Below are 19,819 nucleotides of genomic sequence, written 5' to 3' on the forward strand. Positions count from 1 at the left end.
TAGCAGTTTGGATCAGAAATTGGCTAGCTGGAAGAAGACAAAGCGTGGTGGTTGATGGGAAATATTTAGACTGGAGTCCAGTTACTAGTGGTGTACCACAAGGGTCTGTCTTGAGGCCACTGCTGTTTGTCATTTTTATAAATGACCTGGAGGAGGGCGTAGAAGGATGGGTGAGTAAATTTGCAGATGACACTAAAGTCGGTGGAGTTGTGGACAGTGCGGAAGGGTGTTACAAGTTACAGAGGGACATAGATAAGCTGCAGCGCTCGGCTGAGAGGTGGCAAATGGAGTTTAATGCTGAAAAGTGTGAGGTGATTCATTTTGGAAGGAAGAACAGGAAGACAGAGCACTGGGCTAATGGTAAGATTCTTGGCAGTGTGGATGAGCAGAGAGATCTCCGTGTCCATGTACATAGATCCCTGAAAGTTGCCACACAGGTTGAGAGGGTTGTTAAGAAGGTGTACGGTGTGTTAGCTTTTATTGGTAGAGGGATTGAGTTTCGGAGCCATGAGGTCATGTTGCAGCTGTACAAAACTCTGGTGCGGCCGCATTTGGAGTATTGCGTGCAATTCTGGTCGCCCCATTATAAGAAGGATGTGGAAGCATTGGAAAGGGTGCAGAGCAGATTTACCAGAATGTTGCCTGGTATGGAGGGAATATCTTATGAGGAAAGGCTGAGCGACTTGAGGCTGTTTTCGTTAGAGAGAAGAAGGTTAAGAGGTGACTTAATTGAGGCATACACGATGGTCAGAGGATTGGATAGGGTGGACAGTGAGAGCCTTTTTCCTCGGATGGTGATGTCTAGCACGAGGGAACATAGCTTTAAATTAAGGGGAGATAGATATAGGACAGATGTCAGAGGTAGGTTCTTTACTCAGAGAGTAGTAAGGGCGTGGAATGCCCTGCCTGCAACAGGAGTGGACTCGCCAACACTAAGGGCATTCAAATGGTCATTGGATAGACATATGGACGATAAGGGAATAGTGTAGATGGGCATCAGAGTGGTTTCACAGGTCGGCGCAACATCGAGGGCCAAAGGGCCTGTACTGCGCTGTAATGTTCTATGTTCTATATGTAGAGGACGTGCAGGGACGTGCCCTAGATGAAATTTTGTTAAAGTTGCCAGGACACTTAGGCTTGCAGGCAGCAGCGCTGGCAGCAATTGCATATATTGTAGACCACCCAGAAAGAGGACAAGAAACTCAGGGACGTTTTAAAGGGAACCTTCCCAGCCCCGTACGACAAGTTTAAAAACGCCATCACCACACACGACGGTGTGATTTTAAAGGATGGCATTTATATAGTTCCCAGCCAGGACAGGAACCAGATCATTTGTCAGTTCCATGGCAATCATGGACAGCAAGGAATTGAACCTAGCCTAGCCCACCTCAGACCGCTTTGCTGGTGGCCTGATTTAAAAATCGATGTAACACCCTACGTAGAGAATTGTTTGATCTGTGCCAAAACAATCCGGACAGATATGATATGACTACATAGATAAGAAAAGGGGTGTGGAGGTAATAAACGAGTTTAGGGAGTTAGGCTGGAAGTTAAAAGCCAAGACAGAGTCGTCATCTCTGGTTTGTTGCCGGTGCCACGTGATAGCGAGGCTAGGAATAGGGCGAGAGTGCAGTTGAACACTTGGCTGCAGGAATGGTGTAGGAGGGAGGGCTTCAGGTATTTGGATAATTGGAGCGCATTCTGGGGAAGATGGGACCTGTACAAGCAGGACGGGTTGCATCCGAACCAGAGGGGCACCAATATCCTGGGAGGGGTTGCATCCGAACCAGAGGGGCACCAATATCCTGGGAGGGAGGTTTTCTAGTACTCTTCGGGAGGGTTTAAACTAATTTGGCAGGGGAATGGGAACCGGATTTGTAGTCCAGCAACTAAGGTAGCCGATATTCAGGACGCCAAAGCGTGTAGTGAGGCAGTGGCGAAGGGTTGAAGTGTGTATACTTCAACGCAAGAAGCATCAGGAATAAGGTGGGTGAACTTAAGGCATGAATCGGTACTTGGGACTACGATGTGGTGGCCATCACGGAAACTTGGATAGAAGAGGGGCAGAAATGGTTGTTGGATGTCACTGGTTATAGATGTTTCAATATAATTATGGAGGGTGGTAAAAGAGGTGGGGGGGGGGAGGTGGCATTGTTAATTAGAGATAGTATAACAGCTGTAGAAAGGCAGTTCAAGGAATATCTGCCTACTGAGGCAGTATGGGTTGAAGTCAGAAATAGGAAAGGGGCAGTCACCTTGTTAGGAGTTTTCTATAGGCCCCCCAATAGTAGCAGAGATGTGGAGGAACAGATTGGGAAACAGATTTTGGAAAGGTGCAGAAGTCACAGGGTGGTAGTCATGGGTGACTTCAACTTCCCAAACATTGAGTGGAAACTCTTCAGATCAAATAGTTTGGATGGGGTGGTGTTTGTGTAGTGTGTCCAGGAAGCTTTTCGAACACAGTATGTAGATTGTCCGACCAGAGGGGAGGCCATATTGGATTTGGTACTTGGTAATGAACCAGGGCAAGTGATAGATTTGTTAGTAGGGGAGCATTTTGGAGATAGTGACCACAATTCTGTGACTTTCACTTTAGTAATGGAGAGGGATAGATGCGTGCAACAGAGCAAGGTTTACAATTGGGGGAAGGGTAAATACGATGTTGTCAGACAAGAATTGAAGTGCATAAGTTGGGAATATAGGCTGTCAGGGAAGGACACAAGCGAAATGTGGAACTTGTTCAAGGAAACGATACTACGTGTCCTTGATATGTCTGTCCCCGTCAGGCAGGGAAGAGATGGTCGAGTGAGGGAACCATGGTTGACAAGAGAGGTTGAATGCCTTGTTAAGAGGAAGAAGGAGACTTATGTAAGGCTGAGGAAACAAGGTTCAGACAGGGCGCTGGAGGGATACAAAACAGCCAGGAGGGAACTGAAGAAAGGGATTAGGTGAGCCAAGAGAGGGCATGAACAATCTTTGGCGGGTAGGATCAAGGAAAACCCCAAGGCTTTGTACACATATGTGAGAAATATGAGAATGACTAGAGCGAGGGTAGGTCCGATCAAGGACAGTAGCGGGAGATTGTGTATTGAGTCTGAAGAGATAGGCGAGGTCTTGACCGAGTACTTTTCTTCTGTATTTAGAAATGAGAGGGGCCATGTTGTTGGAGAGGACAGTGTGAAACAGACTGGTAAACTCGAGGAAATACTTGTTAGGAAGGAAGATGTGTTGGGCATTTTGAAAAACTTGAGGATAGACAAGTCCCCCGGGCCTGAAGTGATATATCCAAGGATTCTATGGGAAGCAAGAGATGAAATTGCAGAGCCGTTGGCAATGATCTTTTCGTCCTCACTGTCAACAGGGGTGGCACCAGGGGATTGGAGAGTGGCGAATGTCGTGCCCCTGTTCAAAAAAGGGACTAGGGATAATCCTGGGAATTACAGGCCAGTTAGTTTTACTTCGGTGGTAGGCAAAGTAATGGAAAGGGTACTGAGGGATAGGATTCCTGAGCATCTGGAAAGACGCTGCTTGATTAGGGATAGTCAGCACGGATTTGTGGGGGGTAGGTCTTGCCTTACGGTCTTATTGAATTCTTTGAGGAGGTGACCAAGCATGTGGATGAAGGTAAAGCAGCGGATGTAGTGTACATGGATTTTAGCAAGGCATTTGATAAGGTTCCCCATGGTAGGCTTATGCAGAACGTAAGGAGGTATGGGATAGTGGGAAATTTGGCCAGTTGTATAACGAACTGGCTAACCGATAGAAGTCAGAGAGTGGTGGTGGATGGCAAATATTCAGCCTGGATCCCAGTTACCAGTGGCGTACCGCAGGGATCAGTTCTGGGTCCTCTGCTGTTTGTGATTTTCATTAATGACTTGGATGAGGGAGTTGAAGGGTGGGTCAGTAAATTTGCAGACGATACGAAGATTGGTGGAGTTGTGGATAGTGAGGAGGGCTGTTGTCGGCTGCAAAGAGACATAGATAGGATGCAGTGCTGAGAAGTGGCAGATGGAGTTTAACCCTGAGAAGTGGCAGATGGAGTTTAACCCTGAAAAGTGTGAGGTTGTCCATTTTGGAAGGACAAATATGAATGCTGAATACAGGGTTAACGGTAGAATTCTTGGCAATATGGAGGAGCAGAGAGATCTTGGGGTCTATGTTCATACATCTTTGAAAGTTGCCACTCAAGTGGATAGAGCTGTGAAGAAGGCCTGTGGTGTGCTAGCGTTCATAAACAGAGGGATTGAATTTAAGAGCCGTGAGGTGATGATGCAGCTGTACAAAACTTTGGTAAGGCCACATATGGAGTACTGTGTACAGTTCTGGTCACCTCATTTTAGGAAGGATGTGGAAGCTTTGGAAAAGGTGCAAAGGAGATTTACCAGGATGTTGCCTGGAATGGAGAGTAGGTCTTACGAGGAAAGGTTGAGGGTGCTAGGCCTTTTCTCATTAGAACGGAGAAGGATGAGGGGCGACTTGATAGGAGGTTTAAAAGATGATCAGGGGAATAGATAGAGTAGATAGTCAGAGACTTTTTCCCCGGGTGGAACAAACCATTACAAGGGGACATAAATTTAAGGTGAATGATGGAAGAGAGAGGGGGGATGTTCTTTACCCAGAGAGTAGTGGGGGCATGGAATGCACTGCCTGTGGAAGTAGTTGAGTCGGAAACATTAGGGACCTTCAAGCAGCTATTGGATAGGTACATGGATTACGGTAGAATGATATAGTGTAGATTAATTTGTTCTTCATGGCGGCACAGTCGCATTGTGCGTGGCACGGTTGCTTCGCGGCTCCGGGGTCCCGGGTTCGATTCCGGCTTGGGTCGCTGTCTGTGCGGAGTCTGCACGTCCTCCCCATGTGTGCATGGGTTACCTCCGGGTGCTCCGGTTTCCTCCCACAGTCCAAAGATGTGCAGGTTAAGTGGATTGGCCATGATAAATTGCCCTTAAGTGTCCAAAATTGCCCTTAGTGTTGGGTGGAGGTGTTGACCTTGGGTAGGGTGCTCTTTCCAAGAGCCGGTGCAGACTTGATGGGCCGAATGGCCTCCTCCTGCACTGTAAATTCTATGATAATCTATGATTAATCTAGGACAAAGGTTCGGACAACATCGTGGGCCGAAGGGCCTTTTCTGTGCTGCATTTTTCTATGTTCTATGTTCCATGTTCTGTATGCTAAAAAGGCTCAACTTAGCCATACCCGCCCCGTTAATGGAGCCTGGACAAATCTCCAGATAGATTTTATAGGACCCCTACCCCCGTGCAGAAATGGTTACACGTATGTGTTGGTGGTCATAGACACCTTGTGTGGAAGCATTTCCATCACGAACTAATACGGCCAAGACGACAGCTAAAATATTAACACATCACATCTTTACAAGATGGGGCCTCCCACGCAGTATAGAATCCGACCAAGGCTCCCATTTCACCGGACGTGTGATGAAAAACGTCCTCACGATTTTCGGCATTAGACAAAAGTTCCATATCGCATACCACCCACAGTCAAGTGGTATTGTAGAACGAATGAATAGGACATTGAAAGCCACCCTCAGGAAAATGTTACAGCAGAATAACAGCACCTGGGATTCAGTACTTCCATTTGCTTTGATGTTTTTAAGAAACAGGATATCTACATCCACAGGATACACCCCCCACACCCTCATGACCGGACGCCCCATTAAAGGCACTGAGTATTTACTAGGACTGGATTTGGCCAGCCCTTGCAGTTACAGCCCTCACACATGAAAATGCGGTTACACAACCAGTTCAGAACATAAAGGCAGCCCAACTCGCCACAGCAGTGAGACTTGGAACCAGGAAGAAACAGAGCAAGGCTTGTTTCGACAAAACAGTACACGCCACAGAGTTGACTGTAGGGCAATAAGTTATGCTTTCCCTTTACAACCCCACTTTATTCCTTTCCCCCAAATTTTCCGGACCGTACTCCATTTCGGACAAAGTCAGCCCCTCAGTATACAAAATAACCTATCCCAATGGTAAGTCTGCGTTGCTTCATATAAACCAGCTCAAGGCTTACGGCTCACAGAATAACCACACACACCACATCCTGCTCGCAGCAGCAGACGATCACGCCCCGCCCACAGATGATGTATTCCTACCCTCCCCAAACCACTCCAGCCCGCCCTCAGACACGACTTAAACTCCGCCCCTAGAGGCACGACTCCGCCTCTCCCTTCCGTCAACCAGCAGCGACAGCGACAGTGATAGCGATCACAATGACGACAGCCACAGCACACCACGTTATGACTACACCCCTGCACCAGGCCCCACTCCCAGTGAATCTGAGCATGATTCTACTGACCCTTTCGAGATCACTTATATCAAAGCCCCTGACCCAGACCCAGACCCACCACCCGGCGATTACGGATTGAAGCATAGTAGCTCCAACCTCGACACACGATTCTGGCACTGAGACAATTCATTCAGGCTCATCCGGAATGATGAGATGGACCCCAATTCGCCTCAAGTATCTTTAGCACGTTTACTGCAGACAAGCGTTTGGCAGCCGGGAGAAGATGATGACTTAGAGTCTGACTCCCACCAAACAAATCCCTTTGCGACCCTGTTCGCTACTGATCAGTGAGGTGTCCAGATGATGGAGAAAATGGAACCGATGGAGAGATACGGTGTCCTTTCTGATGGAAACGCACCATGTTTGTTGAATGTTTGTTCGTTAGTGTTATCGTTAAGTGCTGTGTGTAAACTCGGAAAGTTTTCACTGCCCCACGTCACCACCCCCTTTGACGCCCAATGGCTGTTAGAGGAACTAGCTTGTCCCCAGAAACTTGTTAATGGAACAAGTTTGTCCCAGACAATAGTTCAGAGGAACTAGTTGGTCACCAGAACCTCGTTAAAGGTACAAGTTTGTCCCAGACAATAGTTCAGAGGAACTAGTCTGTCGACAGAACCCGACTCATAGTTGCTCTCCTAATTCGAGGGGCAGCCCCCCATGACATTCTTACATTCAACACTGCCGGTTGCTCAGGCAGTGGAGAAACGGCATTGGTCCCCGCCCTGCCTGAGGACCCCCCTCGGGTCAGCTACGCTGGGGTAGAGCACAAACGGCATTTATCACCGTCCTACCCAGGAATTCCACCCATACGCACCCCATTTTGGCTTGTTACGTTCAAACTTCTTTTGTTTGGTTTTGGCAACCCTTAGGTTGCTTCCCTATGCTATTTACATCCTGAAACACTGGGATGGTAAATCACACAGGCTGCGAGACGGCTCGCAGTACGGCAGTATTTTTCTTGAATGTCTAGTCCGAATATTCGGTTTAAAAAAAAATGAGGGAGTCGCAGATGGTAATCAATTATAAAGGGAAATTGGCAGTAAAGGACAGACAGACAGACATACGAGATCTTAAGCAAGATAATAACAGAAATTATGCTTGTGTTCACAGAACTCCGGAACCTCAGGAACCCCAGAGGAAGACAAAGAAGAAGTCCGACTAAGATGAAGACAGCCTTCGTGTTCACATGGATCTTAGCGGGATCCCTTCAGTTGCGCGCGGACGCTGCCCCCCTGTCCCCTACCACACAAACCGTAAATGACTCTCACCCCTGCAATACACGGAACCCCGAGATAACTAGCCCAGCGACAGCTGGCAATACCCCAACCTGGTGTGATAAGTTTATCACCTGGTACTCACTCTCATATGTAGTTGAAGCACCCTTAGTGCTGGCGATACTTTGCAGTGTCGTGCAAACGTTTAGAGTCAAATGGCGAAAGAGAGTATATCGCTCTCGCACCCCGGTATACAGACTTAGGTCCCCCATTTTCGGATTTCACCAGACCCCCGAACCCATTCAGATGGATTAAAGAGCATCCATTTTGTTGAATGTATTCTGTGGAATAAAGAGATGTAAACCTCTGTGTCTGAGTGCCAGGCCAGAGAAATTTGTGTGCTGCTATTTTGTACAGTTTAAGATGTATAGATTGTTTTTGGATTGTTTGTATTTTTGGATTGCTTGAATGAGGATAGTTTATTGAGAGGTTCCAGTTGTTTATTTTTCTGTAATGCATATATTAATGTCATAGTGCCCCGTAGAATTTTATGATAATGAATGTATTTAAAATGGTTTAAGTAAAATTGTGTCGCATAGGATAGCACAGTGTAGAGGCTAAGCATGGGTGCCCCGGTGATCAGAGGATGAAGACACCATAGTAATGTGATCCTTCATGTTTGGCGTTGAGGATCACAAGGAGGGCGTGTAGCCATCTGGGCTGGCCACGTCCCGAATACAAATGGAAACCTGCAAAGAATGCAGGGAAAATTGGACAATGCTAAGAAACAAGCAGGTGCAAGCTCTGTTTGTTGAGTAGAACCTTAAACTCTCAGACAGGACAGAAACTACCAAACAATCTACATACTAATGAGCCATCGCCGGGGACAAAAGGGAACCATTTAGATACACAATGTTAAGGCAGACTCCCCGGCGCCAGAAGAAGCTAAGACAAAGCAGACGGACAGTCACCAGGACACGCCCAGCGATCAGGGAACCACCCCTCTATTGGAGGAAAATCGATACAGATGATTGGGAAAGACCCAATTAGTTGAAGCCAAGTTCAAGGCCCGCCCAAAAGCGCGCAAAGCCTTTTTAGTATAAAAGGTACCCCCAAGGGAGAACGCCCTCCTTTGGCTTTGGCTCTCACCGAAGAGAGAGACCTGCCTAGCAGCTGCATCAGACCAACTAAGTCCCAAGTCAACGCACGCTACGAGATAGACGCTCCTAGTTGCTAACCTGTAAACAGCTCAACCCAGCAGCCTCAGAACCTAGCAACGGCCATTGTTCCTCTGACTGAGTGGGCGCCCGAAGCTAAGTATAGGTTTAGTAATAGTGGTAGTTTAGTTTGTAGAGTTTATGCATGAGTAGATTTGACTATGTGTAAATAAATGAGCATTGCTTTTGAACTTACTAACTGGTGTATCGAGACATTGATTAGTATTCGGTTCTGAACCTTGTGGCGGTGTCAAAAGATACCTGGCGACTCTTGAGCAAACATGATTAAACAGAACCAAATTAAGAGCCAACCAAAAGTTAGCAACAGTAAAATGGACAAGGCAGGACTCAGGCAGGCTCAGAGCCTGAAATGTATATTTGCAAGCAAGAAGTCCAGACGGTATCGAAACACCGACCAATTAGCATTTTGATGGGCCGATTAGCATTTGATGGCTCATCTTCACCAAAAGAAAGGACTGGTACTCGTGCGACCGGTACAGTCCCAGACATTTCGGCACCACTCCCTGTTCAGGGGAAGCGTAAACAACGGGGTCAGAGACACGCCCAGCCATCCAGATCCCCGCCCACTTATTGGTTAGGAATCGAACAGAGTGATCAAGGTTCACCCAATGAGTGGGGTCCAAACTGAAGGACCGCCCAAAAGAGCGCAAAACACCCAAGTATGAGAAGAGAGTTTGCCATATGTTCGTCCTCTTTTGGTCCTGGCGCCCCAGCAACATCCATCTCCAATCGCAGCACCACCGGAAGCAAGTCCAAGTTCAACGCTCGCTACCAGACGGATGAGCCCAGCTGAGCAGCAGTTACTTCTCCAGACCCGATAGATCCAGAATCGGACAGCGACCACTGTTCCTCTGACCCAAGCCGGGTGCCTGAAGTTAAGTACAGGTTGTCTTCGTCGATAGGTGTAGTTAACTAGTAGTGTTTATGTTGCATGACTAATTGTGTGTAAATAAAGTACCCTTGACCTTGAACTAACAAAATGGTGTTTGGCTCTTTGATCAATAGCCGGTTGAACCTTGTGGCGGTATCATTTGATACCTGGCGACTCTGAGCATTAGAACATAGATATCAAAAGAAAGGCGGGCAAAGTCACTGACTGCCATAATTGGAACAGAGCCACAGGAAAAGACAGGAATAGAAAGTTGCCTGGACTGGAGTTATGAATGGAGATTGGATAGGTTTGGATTGTTGTCCTTGGAGCAGAGGAAACTGCAGGGGGACATGGAGCAGCAGGGTAGCACAGTAGTCAGCACAGTTGCTTCACAGGTCCAGGGTCCCAGGGTCACTGTCTGTGCGGAGTCTGCACGTTCTCCCTGTGTCTGCGTGGGTTTCCTTTGGATGCTCCGGTTTCCTCCCACAGTCCAAAATGTGCCATGCTTAATTGCCCTTAGGTGTTCAAAAAAAAGGTTAGGTGGGGCTACTGGGTGTGGGCTGATGTGGGGTGCTTTTCCAAGGGCTGGCGCAGACTCGATCATAGATTAGGGCAGCACGGTAGCACAGTGGATAGCATTGTGGCTTCACAGCGCCAGGGTCCCAGGTTCAATTCCTCGCTGGGTCACTGTCTGTGTGGAGTCTGCACGTTCTCCCCGTGTCTGCGAGGGTTTCCTCCGGGTGCTCCGGTTTCCTCCCACAGTCCAAAGACGTGCAGGTTAGGTGGATTGGCCATGCTAAATTGCCCTTAATGTCCAAAAAGGTTAGGAGGGATTATTGGGTTATGGGGATGAGGTGGAAGTGAGGGCTTAAGTGGGTCGGTGCAGACTCGATGGGCCGAATGGCCTCCTTCTGCACTGTATGTTCTATGTTCTAACTGTAGATGAATGAATTATCATAGAATTTACAGTGCAGAAGGAGCCCATTCGGCCCATCGAGTCTGCACCGGCTCTTGGAAAGAGCACCCTACCCAAGGTCAACACCTCCGCCCTATCCCCATAACCCAGTAACCCCACCCAACACTAAGGGCAATTTTGGACACTAAGGGCAATTTATCATGGCCTATCCAACATGGGCTGAATGGCCTCCTTCTGCACTGTAAATTCTATGATTGAGATGTATAAAATGATGAGGGGCACAGACAGGGTAGACAGAAATAAACTTTATCCCTTGGTGGAGGGATCAATGACCAGGGGGCATTGACTTATGGTAAGGGGCAGGAACGTTTTGTCATGATATTCAGGTAAACATCATAGTACAAACATACATACATACTGTTGGACAGATCAATGGACCAATCAACACACACACAACACCACAGCCAATCACAGGCAAGAGCATACACAGTACAAAACAGGGAACACAACACTTCCTGGGCATTCCAGCAGGAGACAGCTCAGGGCACAGAGCTCATTGCAAGCCACTCAGACATCCACCATGTGCTGAGTGCCACTACAAGATAGTATTAGGAATAGGTCCACAGATTCTAGAGTTATGATCGAATCTCAGTAACCAGTTTACCCCTGTAAATAAATGTTAGTAATAAAACTGAGTTGTACCATTCGCAACCGTGTTGGTTCATCTGTGTAGCAGAGTACCCAACACGTCATGGTACCAGGTGTAACTGTGGGACCTACCTACGAATCCTCTGGAATCTGCCATCCTGCGCCATGGACACCGTCAGCACACCGCAGCCGCTACAAGTCGCTGGAAACCTCGGCGTTAATTGGAAGCTGTTCAAAAGCGCTTACAGCACTTCCTGGAAGCCAACGAAAAGGAGAGCACTTCGGACACCAGAAAGATTGCCATCCTCCTCTCCACGGCAGGTCAACACGCCATCCATGTCTACAACTCCCTAGTGTTTGCGGAAGGTGAGGAAAAGACCAAGTACAAGACGGTCCTTCTCAAACTCGACCAACACTTCAGCGTCGAGGTCAACCTGAGTTTCGAGATGTATCTCTTCCAGCAGCGCCTGCAGGGTAAGGATGAGCCCTTTCAATCCTTCCTTACACATCTCCGTATCCTTGCGCAGTCCTGCGGTTACGACACCACCTCCGATTTAATGATTCGGGACCAGATTGTTTTTGGGGTCACCTTGGGCACCCTACGCCAGCAGCTCTTAAAAATTAAAGGCCTCAACCGAGCCTCCACAATCGAAGCCTGTGTCCTGCATGAAAACGCGACTAGCCGCTACTCCCAATTTCAAGTGGCCGAATCGGCACGGCAGGGGTCCTACGTGGCCGGACTGGCGAGGCAGGCGTCCTACGAGGCAGAACGGGTCCAGGTGATCGAGTTCCTCCCGGCCCACGGACCGGACGAGGGCGGCCATTTTGCGCGCTTTGAGGCCTTCCGCGTTTGTGCGCGCCAACATAGACTTCGACACTGAGGGACGTGATGCACAGGCGCGCTCGATGCAAGACCGAACTGCGCATGCGCGGTGGCTCAACGAACGCCATGACGTCACGACGTGCGGCAACTGCGGAGCCGCACATTTAAAGCGGCAATGTCCCGCAAGAAACCGACAATGTCTCCACTGTGGCTGCCCGCTATCGAGCAGCTCAACCTGCTAATATTCCCCAATTCCGACAACCTCGCAGGGACGTGCGGACCATTCAGCCTCCTGAATGAGTCATGCCCAGACGATATCAAGACCAGTGACACAGACGACCGGAACGCCTTCCGCGTTGCGGTCATTGATGGGAACCGGATGTCTCCAGCCAGGACCCACCAGCCGTTGCAAGTGAACACTGTCAATCCGGGTGATGAATGGTGTGCCACCCTAACGGGCAACCGATCACCGATAACATTCCGTCTGGACACTGGCGCCTCCGCCAACCTCATAGCATGGTCAGCCTTCTACGCCATGAAGGTCAGACCACCAATTCGGCCATCCCGTTGCAATATGGTCGACGACAATGGGAACGTTATCCCGGCTATAGGATCCTGCCAGCTCCAGGTGACACACAACACACACAAGGCCACACTCTCCTTCGAAATAGTCGGATCATCAAAGGACTCCCTGCTAGGCGCACAGGCATGCAAGGTTCCCCATGAAGGGGGGAGGGGGGTGGAGGGAGGGGGGGGAGGGAGGGGGGGAGGGGGTGGAGGGAGGGGGGGAGGGGGTGGAGGGAGGAGGGGGGGAGGGAGGGTGGAGGGAGGAGGGGGGAGGGAGGGTGGAGGTAGGGGGGAGGGAGGGATAGGGAGGGAGGGAGAGGGGGGGAGAGGGAGAGTGGGGAGGGAGAGGGGGGGAGGGAGAGGGGGGAGGGAGAGGGGGGAGAGGGGGGGAGTGAGGGAGGGGGGAAAGGGGGGGAGAGGAGGGGGGAGAGGGGGAAGGGGGGAGGGGGGAGAGGGGGAAGAGGGGGAAGGGAGAGAGGGGGAAGGGAGAGAGGGGGAAGGGGTGGAGGAGGGGGGAGAGGGGGGAGGGAGGGAGGAGGGGGGGAGGGAGGGAGGAGGGGGGGAGGGAGGAGGGGGGGAGGGAGGAGGGGGGGAGGGAGGAGGGGGGGAGGGAGGGGGGAGGGGGTAGAGTGAGGGGGAAGGGAGGGTGGAGGGAGGGGAGGTAGGGGGGGAGGGGGAGGTAGGGGGGGAGGGGAAGGGGCGTGGGGAGGGACGGCGGGGGGGAGGGACAGCGGGGGCGGGGGGGAGGGACAGCGGGGGGGGAGGGGAGGGACGGCGGGGGGAGGGGAGGGACGGCGGGGGGGGGGAGGGACGGGGGGGAGGGGGGGGGGAGGGACGGGGGGGAGGGGGGGGGAGGGACGGGGGGGGGGGGAGGGACGGGGGGGGGGGGGAGGGACGGGGGGGGGGAGGGACGGCGGGGGGAGGGGAGGGATGGCGGGGGGAGGGGAGGGATGGCGGGGGGAGGGGAGGGACGGCGGGGGAGGGGAGGGACGGCGGGGGGGGGGGGGAGGGACGGCGGGGGGGAGGGGAGGGACGGCGGGGGGGGAGGGGAGGGACGGCGGGGGCGGGGGGGAACGAGGGGGGGGGGAGGGACGGCGGGAGGGGAGGGACGGCGGGAGGGGAGGGACGGCGGGGGTGGGGAGGGGAGGGACGGCGGGGGGGGGGAGGAGGGACGGGGGGGGGGAGGGGGGAGGAGGGACGGGGGGGGGAGGGGGGGAGGAGGGACGGGGGGGAGGGGGGGAGGAGGGACGGGGGGGGAGGGGGGGAGGAGGGACGGGGGGGGGGGGGGGGAGGGGGGGAGGAGGGACGGGGGGGGAGGGGGAGGAGGGACGGGGGGGGGAGGGGGGGAGGAGGGACGGGGGGGGGAGGGGGGGAGGAGGGACGGGGGGGGGGGGGGGAGGGACGGGGGGGGGGGGGAGGGACGGGGGGGGGGGAGGAGTGACGGGGGGGGGGGGGAGGGACCGGGGGGGGGGGGGGGGAGGAGGGACGGGGGGGGGGGAGGAGGGACCGGGGGGGGGGGAGGAGGGACCGGGGGGGGGGGAGTTGGAGAGGAAGACGAGGCACTCTGAGTCACAGCTGTGAGGAGCCATGCTCGAGATGGTTAATCCAGCTGTCAGTCAGTGAGGTCGGCGGAGCTCGGAAAGTTTCTCTCTGTGATTGGCCAATCGTGCTGTCACTCAGAAAGGTTACACAGGGCTGGGTGACGCCTGGTGCAGCGATTGGTTGAGCGGCAGTCAATGGGGTTGGGCGGAGCTGGCTGGCGATCGGGCTGTTACTCTGGAGGAGGAGAGGAAAAGCAATGGCGTCGGAGAGTCAGTTGGAGCCGCTGTGCGAGAAGCTGGAGTGGCAGCTGCTCCGCTACCTCCGGGAGATGGAGGGTCTGAGGGAGAAGCGGCGGCGGCTGGAGGCGCTGATGGAGCAGGTGAGGCGGATACTGGTCTCAGGTCTGAGGGAGGGGAGTAAAGAGCAATACAGCACATGAACAGGCCCTTTTGGGCCCTCCAAGCCTCTACCAGTCATGATACCAACCTTGGCCCAAACCCTCAACGCTTCCTTGTGCAGTATGCCTCTACATCCATCCTATCCATGTGTTTGTCGAGGTGTCTTTTGAACACCGTTAATATATCTGCTTCCACAACCTCCCCTGACAACGTATTCCAGGCACTCACCACTCTCTGTGTAAAAAAAACTGCCTCGCACATCTCTTAAACTTTGCCCAATGAACCTTAAACATAAACATAGACATAGAACATAGAACAATACAGCGCAGTACAGGCCCTTCGGCCCACGATGTTGCACCGAAACAAAAGCCATCTAACCTACACTATGCCATTATCATCCATATGTTTATCCAATAAACTTTTAAATGCCCTCAATGTTGGCGAGTTCACTACTGTAGCAGTAGGCATTCCACGGCCTCACTACTCTTTGCGTAAAGAACCTACCTCTGACCTCTGTCCGATATCTATTACCCCTCAGTTTAAAGCTATGTCCCCTCGTGCCAGCCATTTCCATCCGCGGGAGAAGGCTCTCACTGTCCACCCTATCCAACCTCCTGATCATTTTGTATGCCTCTATTAAGTCTCCTCTTAACCTTCTTCTCTCCAACGAAAACAACCTCAAGTCCATCAGCCTTTCCTCATAAGATTTTCCCTCCATACCAGGCAACATCCTGGTAAATCTCCTCTGCACCCGCTCCAAAGCCTCCACGTCCTTCCTATAATGCGGTGACCAGAACTGTACGCAATACTCCAAATGCGGCCGTACCAGAGTTCTGTACAGCTGCAACATGACCTCCTGACTCCGGAACTCAATCCCGCTACCAATAAAGGCCAACACTCCATAGGCCTTCTTCACAACCCTATCAACCTGGGTGGCAACTTTCAGGGATCTATGTACATGGACACCTAGATCCCTCTGCTCATCCACACTTTCAAGAACTTTACCATTAGCCAAATATTCCGCATTCCTGTTATTCCTTCCAAAGTGAATCACCTCACACTTCTCTACATTAAACTCCATTTGCCACCTCTCAGTCCAGCTCTGCAGCTTATCTATATCCCTCTGTAACCTGCTACATCCTTCCACACTATCGACAACACCACCGACTTTAGTATCGTCTGCAAATTTACTCGCACACCCTTCTGCTCCTTCCTCTAGGTCATTGATAAAAATGACAAACAGCAACGGCCCCAGAACAGATCCTTGTGGTACTCCACTTGTGACTGTACTCCATTCTGAACATATCCCATCAACCACCACCCTCTGTCTTCTTTCAGCTAGCCAATTTCTGATCCACATCTCTAAATCACCCTCAATCCCCAGCCTCCGTATTTTTTGCAATAGCCTACCGTGGGGAACCTTATCAAACGCTGTGCTGAAATCCATATACACCACATCAACTGCTCTACCCTCGTCTACCTGTTCAGTCACCTTCTCAAAGAACTCAACAAGGTTTGTGAGGCATGACCTACCCTTCACAAAGCCATGCTGACTATCCCTGATCATATTATTCCTATCTAGATGATTATAAATCTTGTCTACCTATGCCCCTTGGTGACTGGACCCTCCACCCTGGGAAAGAGTGCCTGCACATCCACTCTATCCATGCCCCTCATAATCGTTTTCAGCAATGTTGCATTATAGAAAGTGAATGAATGGCAACCATATATAAAATGAAGTAGACTTTGTGTTAACTGTACAATGTAGGTAGAACCACAAAATGTGTGATTTTCCAGTTATGTCAGTTTTATTACCAATTAGCCACTCGGGATTAAATTATGGTTTAATCTGTCGAAAAATATCTACAATTGACCCATTTTATAAGTAACCACTATCCGGTCACCCCTCAATCTGTCTTTCTAATGAAAACAGTCTGAGTCCATTAAGCCTCTCCACATAGCCAGCACCTCCAGACCAGACAACGTCCTGGTCAAACTCCCACCCTCCCCAATGAACAGAGAAAGTAATGCTGCCCACCAATTATTGAACAGTGTCTTTCTGACCACTCTGGACAAAACCCCTCACAACCCTTAATAGCCCACAATATAACCCCCAAAATATTCCCTCTTTCGATTGCCCCCTTTGCGGCTCCAGATGTCCCCTTTGCGGCGAGCGCGCGAGGGTCGGGGGGCGGGGCTCGCGCGAGGGTCGGGGGGGTCGGGGGCGGGGTCGAGGGGTGAATCAGCTGATTCTTGGTTCCTATTCTGTGCTGTTCTAACCCAGTATCCCTCTACCCTAGGGCTGGTTCTCGCTCTCCAAGGCTCGCTACTCCATGGGAAATAAGTGGGTTTCATCACTCCAGTACGGACCGGAGATGGTCCCTTTGGCTCAAGTTGATGTGAGGTAGGTACCAGGGTACAAGGGGAAGATTTGGGCACCAGATGGGTGCTCTCTCTCTCTCCGGCATGCCCTGGCTGTAGAGTCCGCTCTCGGGTGGGGCCCGGCTGGAGAGTCCGCTCTCTCCGGCGGACCCCGGGCGGAGGGTCCGCTCTCTCCGGCGAGCCCCGGCTTGAGAGTCCGCTCTCTCCGACGGGCCCCGGCTGGAGAGTCCGCTCTCTCCGGCGGGCCCCGGCTGGAGAATCCGCTCCCTCCGGCGGGCCCCGGGCGGAGGGTCCGCTCCCTCCGGCGGGCCCCGGGCGGAGGGTCCGCTCCCTCCGGCGGGCCCCGGGCGGAGGGTCCGCTCCCTCCGGCGGGCCCCGGGCGGAGGGTCCGCTCCCTCCGGCGGGCCCCGGGCGGAGGGTCCGCTCCCTCCGGCGGGCCCCGGGCGGAGGGTCCGCTCCCTCCGGCGGGCCCCGGGCGGAGTGTCCGCTCCCTCCGGCGGGCCCCGGGCGGAGTGTCCGCTCCCTCCGGCGGGCCCCGGTGCGGAGGGCCCGCCCCCCCCCCCCCCGGCGGGCCCCGGTGCGGAGGGCCCGCCCCCCCCCGGCGGGCCCCGGTGCGGAGGGCCCGCCCCCCCCCCCCCGGCGGGCCCCGGTGCGGAGGGCCCGCCCCCCCCCCGGCGGGCCCCGGTGCGGAGGGCCCGCCCCCTCCGGCGGGCCCCGGTGCGGAGGGGCGGGCCCAGCGCTCGCTGTGGCCTAACTAGCGTTTTACACAGCTCCATAATAACCTCCCTGCTCTTGTTTTTAATACCAGATGCATAGAGTACTAATATCCCGCATGCCACCCTTATCTATCTGTCCTGTTGTCATCAGGGATCTGCGGACATCCATCCCAAGGTCTCTCTGGTGCTTCGTACTTTCTAACATCATACCTTTCATTGTGTATTATTCACACAATTGTGGTTTTTCTGTTTCCAATTGGATTCCAATTCAAATTTGGGTTCTCAGAATGACTAGGCCACTTCTAAGTCGAGTCCCGTCAGAGGCCACCAGTAAATATTGCTAATTGTGTTTCTCTCTGTTTGGCTCTGAACATGGCTGCCAATATGGTCGCCTTCCTTAATTCTAATTACGTTTTGCTCTAGAGTCGCCAGGTATCTTTTGATACCGCCACAAGGTTCAAACCGAATACTGATCAAAGACTCGATACACCAGTTAGTTAGTTCAAAGTCAAATGCTTATTTATTTACACACACAGTTAAATATAATCATGCACAAGAACTACAGACTAAACTATCACTACTGCTAAAGTCTATACTTCGCTTCGGGTGCCCACTCAGTCAGAGGAACAATGGCCATTGTTCGGTTCTGAAGCTGCTGGCGTGGAACTGGTACGGGATAACAGCTAAGGTCGTCTGTCTGGTAGCGTGTGTTGACCTTGGACTTGTTCTGGTGCAGCTTTTGGGCGGGTCTCTCCTCGATGAAAGCCGGAGCCAAGAGAGCGATTCTCTCTTGGGGGATCCTTCTTATACCCAAAAGGGGCTTTGTGCACTTTTGGGTGGGCCTTGAACTTGGCCCCAATTAATTGGCCCATTTCTCAATTGTTCCTATCGATTCCCTCCAATAAAGGGGTTTGTGCCCTGATGGCTGGGGTTGTCCTAGGTGGCCGTTGGCCTGCTTTGTTTTGGTCTCCTCTGGCGCTTTAGTATCGTTTACTTAAATATTACTCTTTTGTCCCCGGAGATGGCCCATTAGTATTCTAATGGTTTGCAGTTTTGGTCTTGTCTGGGAGCTGCGGCTCTAATCACCAGACAAACCCTGAACCTGCTTGTTTTCTCAGTATTGTCCATTTTCCCTGTAATCTTTGCAAAGTGTCCATTTGTAGTCGGGCATCCCAGATGGCTACAATAGAAATAGACATTGGGTGAGGCATACGGAGTATAGTGCTACCACAGTAAAGAAGATGTGTAGAGATCAGTTCAGTCCATAAGAGGTGCATTCTGCAGCCTGGTAATAGCGGGGAAGAAGCTGGTTTTGAATCTGTTGGTGAGTATTCTCAGACTTTTGAATCTTTTGCCCGATGGAGGAGAAAATAACCTGGTTGGGGAGGGGTCTTTGATTATGCTGCTCGCTTTCCCAGGGCACCAGGAGGCGTAGACAGAGTCAATGGATTGGAGGGTGGGTTCGTTTGATGTACTGGGCTGTGTTCATGACTAACTTCTTACGGTCTTGGGCCGAGCAGACACCATATCGGCCTGTTATGCAGCCAGATAGGATGCTTTCTAAGGTGCATCTGTGAAAATTGGTGAGAGTCAATGTGCACATGCCAAATTTCCTTGGTGTTCTGAGGAAGTACAGAAACTTGTGCTTTCTTATTTGTAGCATCAATGTGGGTGGACTAGGACAGATTGGTAATGTGTAAACTGAGGAATCTGAAGCTGTCAACCATCTCCACCTCGAATCATTGATGCAGACAGGGGTGTGTACGACACTTCACTTCCTGAAGTCGATGACCAACTCCTTAGTTTTGCTGACATTGAGGGATAGATTGTTGTCGTCGTACCATGTCACAAGGTTCTCTTTCTCTCTCCTGTAGTGTGACTCATCGTTGTTGAGATCTGACCCACTATAGTCGTGCCATCAGCAAACCTCTAGATGTTGGAGCCGAAGTTTGCCACACAGTCGCATAGTGGGACCAAGCAAGTAGCCTTGCGGGGCCTCGGATTTGAGGATTATCATGGAGGCTTTCCGCCTCGCTATTAACCACCACCGCCAGTTTATATGTCATCTGCATACTTACTGATCATACCCCTCATATTCACGTCCAGATCATTCATGTACACTGCAAGCAACAAGGGACTCAGGACTGATCCTTGCAGAACACCACTGGACACATGCTTCCAGCCACAAAAAC

At 51.9% G+C, this 19,819-nt stretch overlaps 1 protein-coding gene across 5 annotated transcripts in view; it reads left to right on the forward strand.

The window, feature by feature from the left end:
* The first annotated feature begins 14,143 nt into the window (after positions 1–14,143).
* LOC140399006 (coiled-coil domain-containing protein 115-like) overlaps positions 14,144–19,819 on the forward strand; it is a 69,606-nt gene continuing 63,930 nt past the window's right edge. For 2 of the 5 annotated variants that reach the window (XM_072488053.1, XM_072488052.1), the window contains exons 1-2: positions 14,148–14,510; positions 16,830–16,933. In XM_072488053.1, the coding sequence (XP_072344154.1) occupies positions 14,388–14,510; positions 16,830–16,933 (227 nt within the window). In that variant the 5' untranslated portion in view covers positions 14,148–14,387. Of the gene's footprint in view, positions 14,511–16,829; positions 16,934–19,819 lie in introns of all 5 variants that reach the window. The other 3 variants (XM_072488049.1, XM_072488051.1, XM_072488050.1) reach the window with 3 other exon arrangements.

The sequence above is a fragment of the Scyliorhinus torazame genome, chromosome 22 (genome assembly GCF_047496885.1).
Source record: "Scyliorhinus torazame isolate Kashiwa2021f chromosome 22, sScyTor2.1, whole genome shotgun sequence".
Taxonomy (NCBI): domain Eukaryota; kingdom Metazoa; phylum Chordata; class Chondrichthyes; order Carcharhiniformes; family Scyliorhinidae; genus Scyliorhinus; species Scyliorhinus torazame.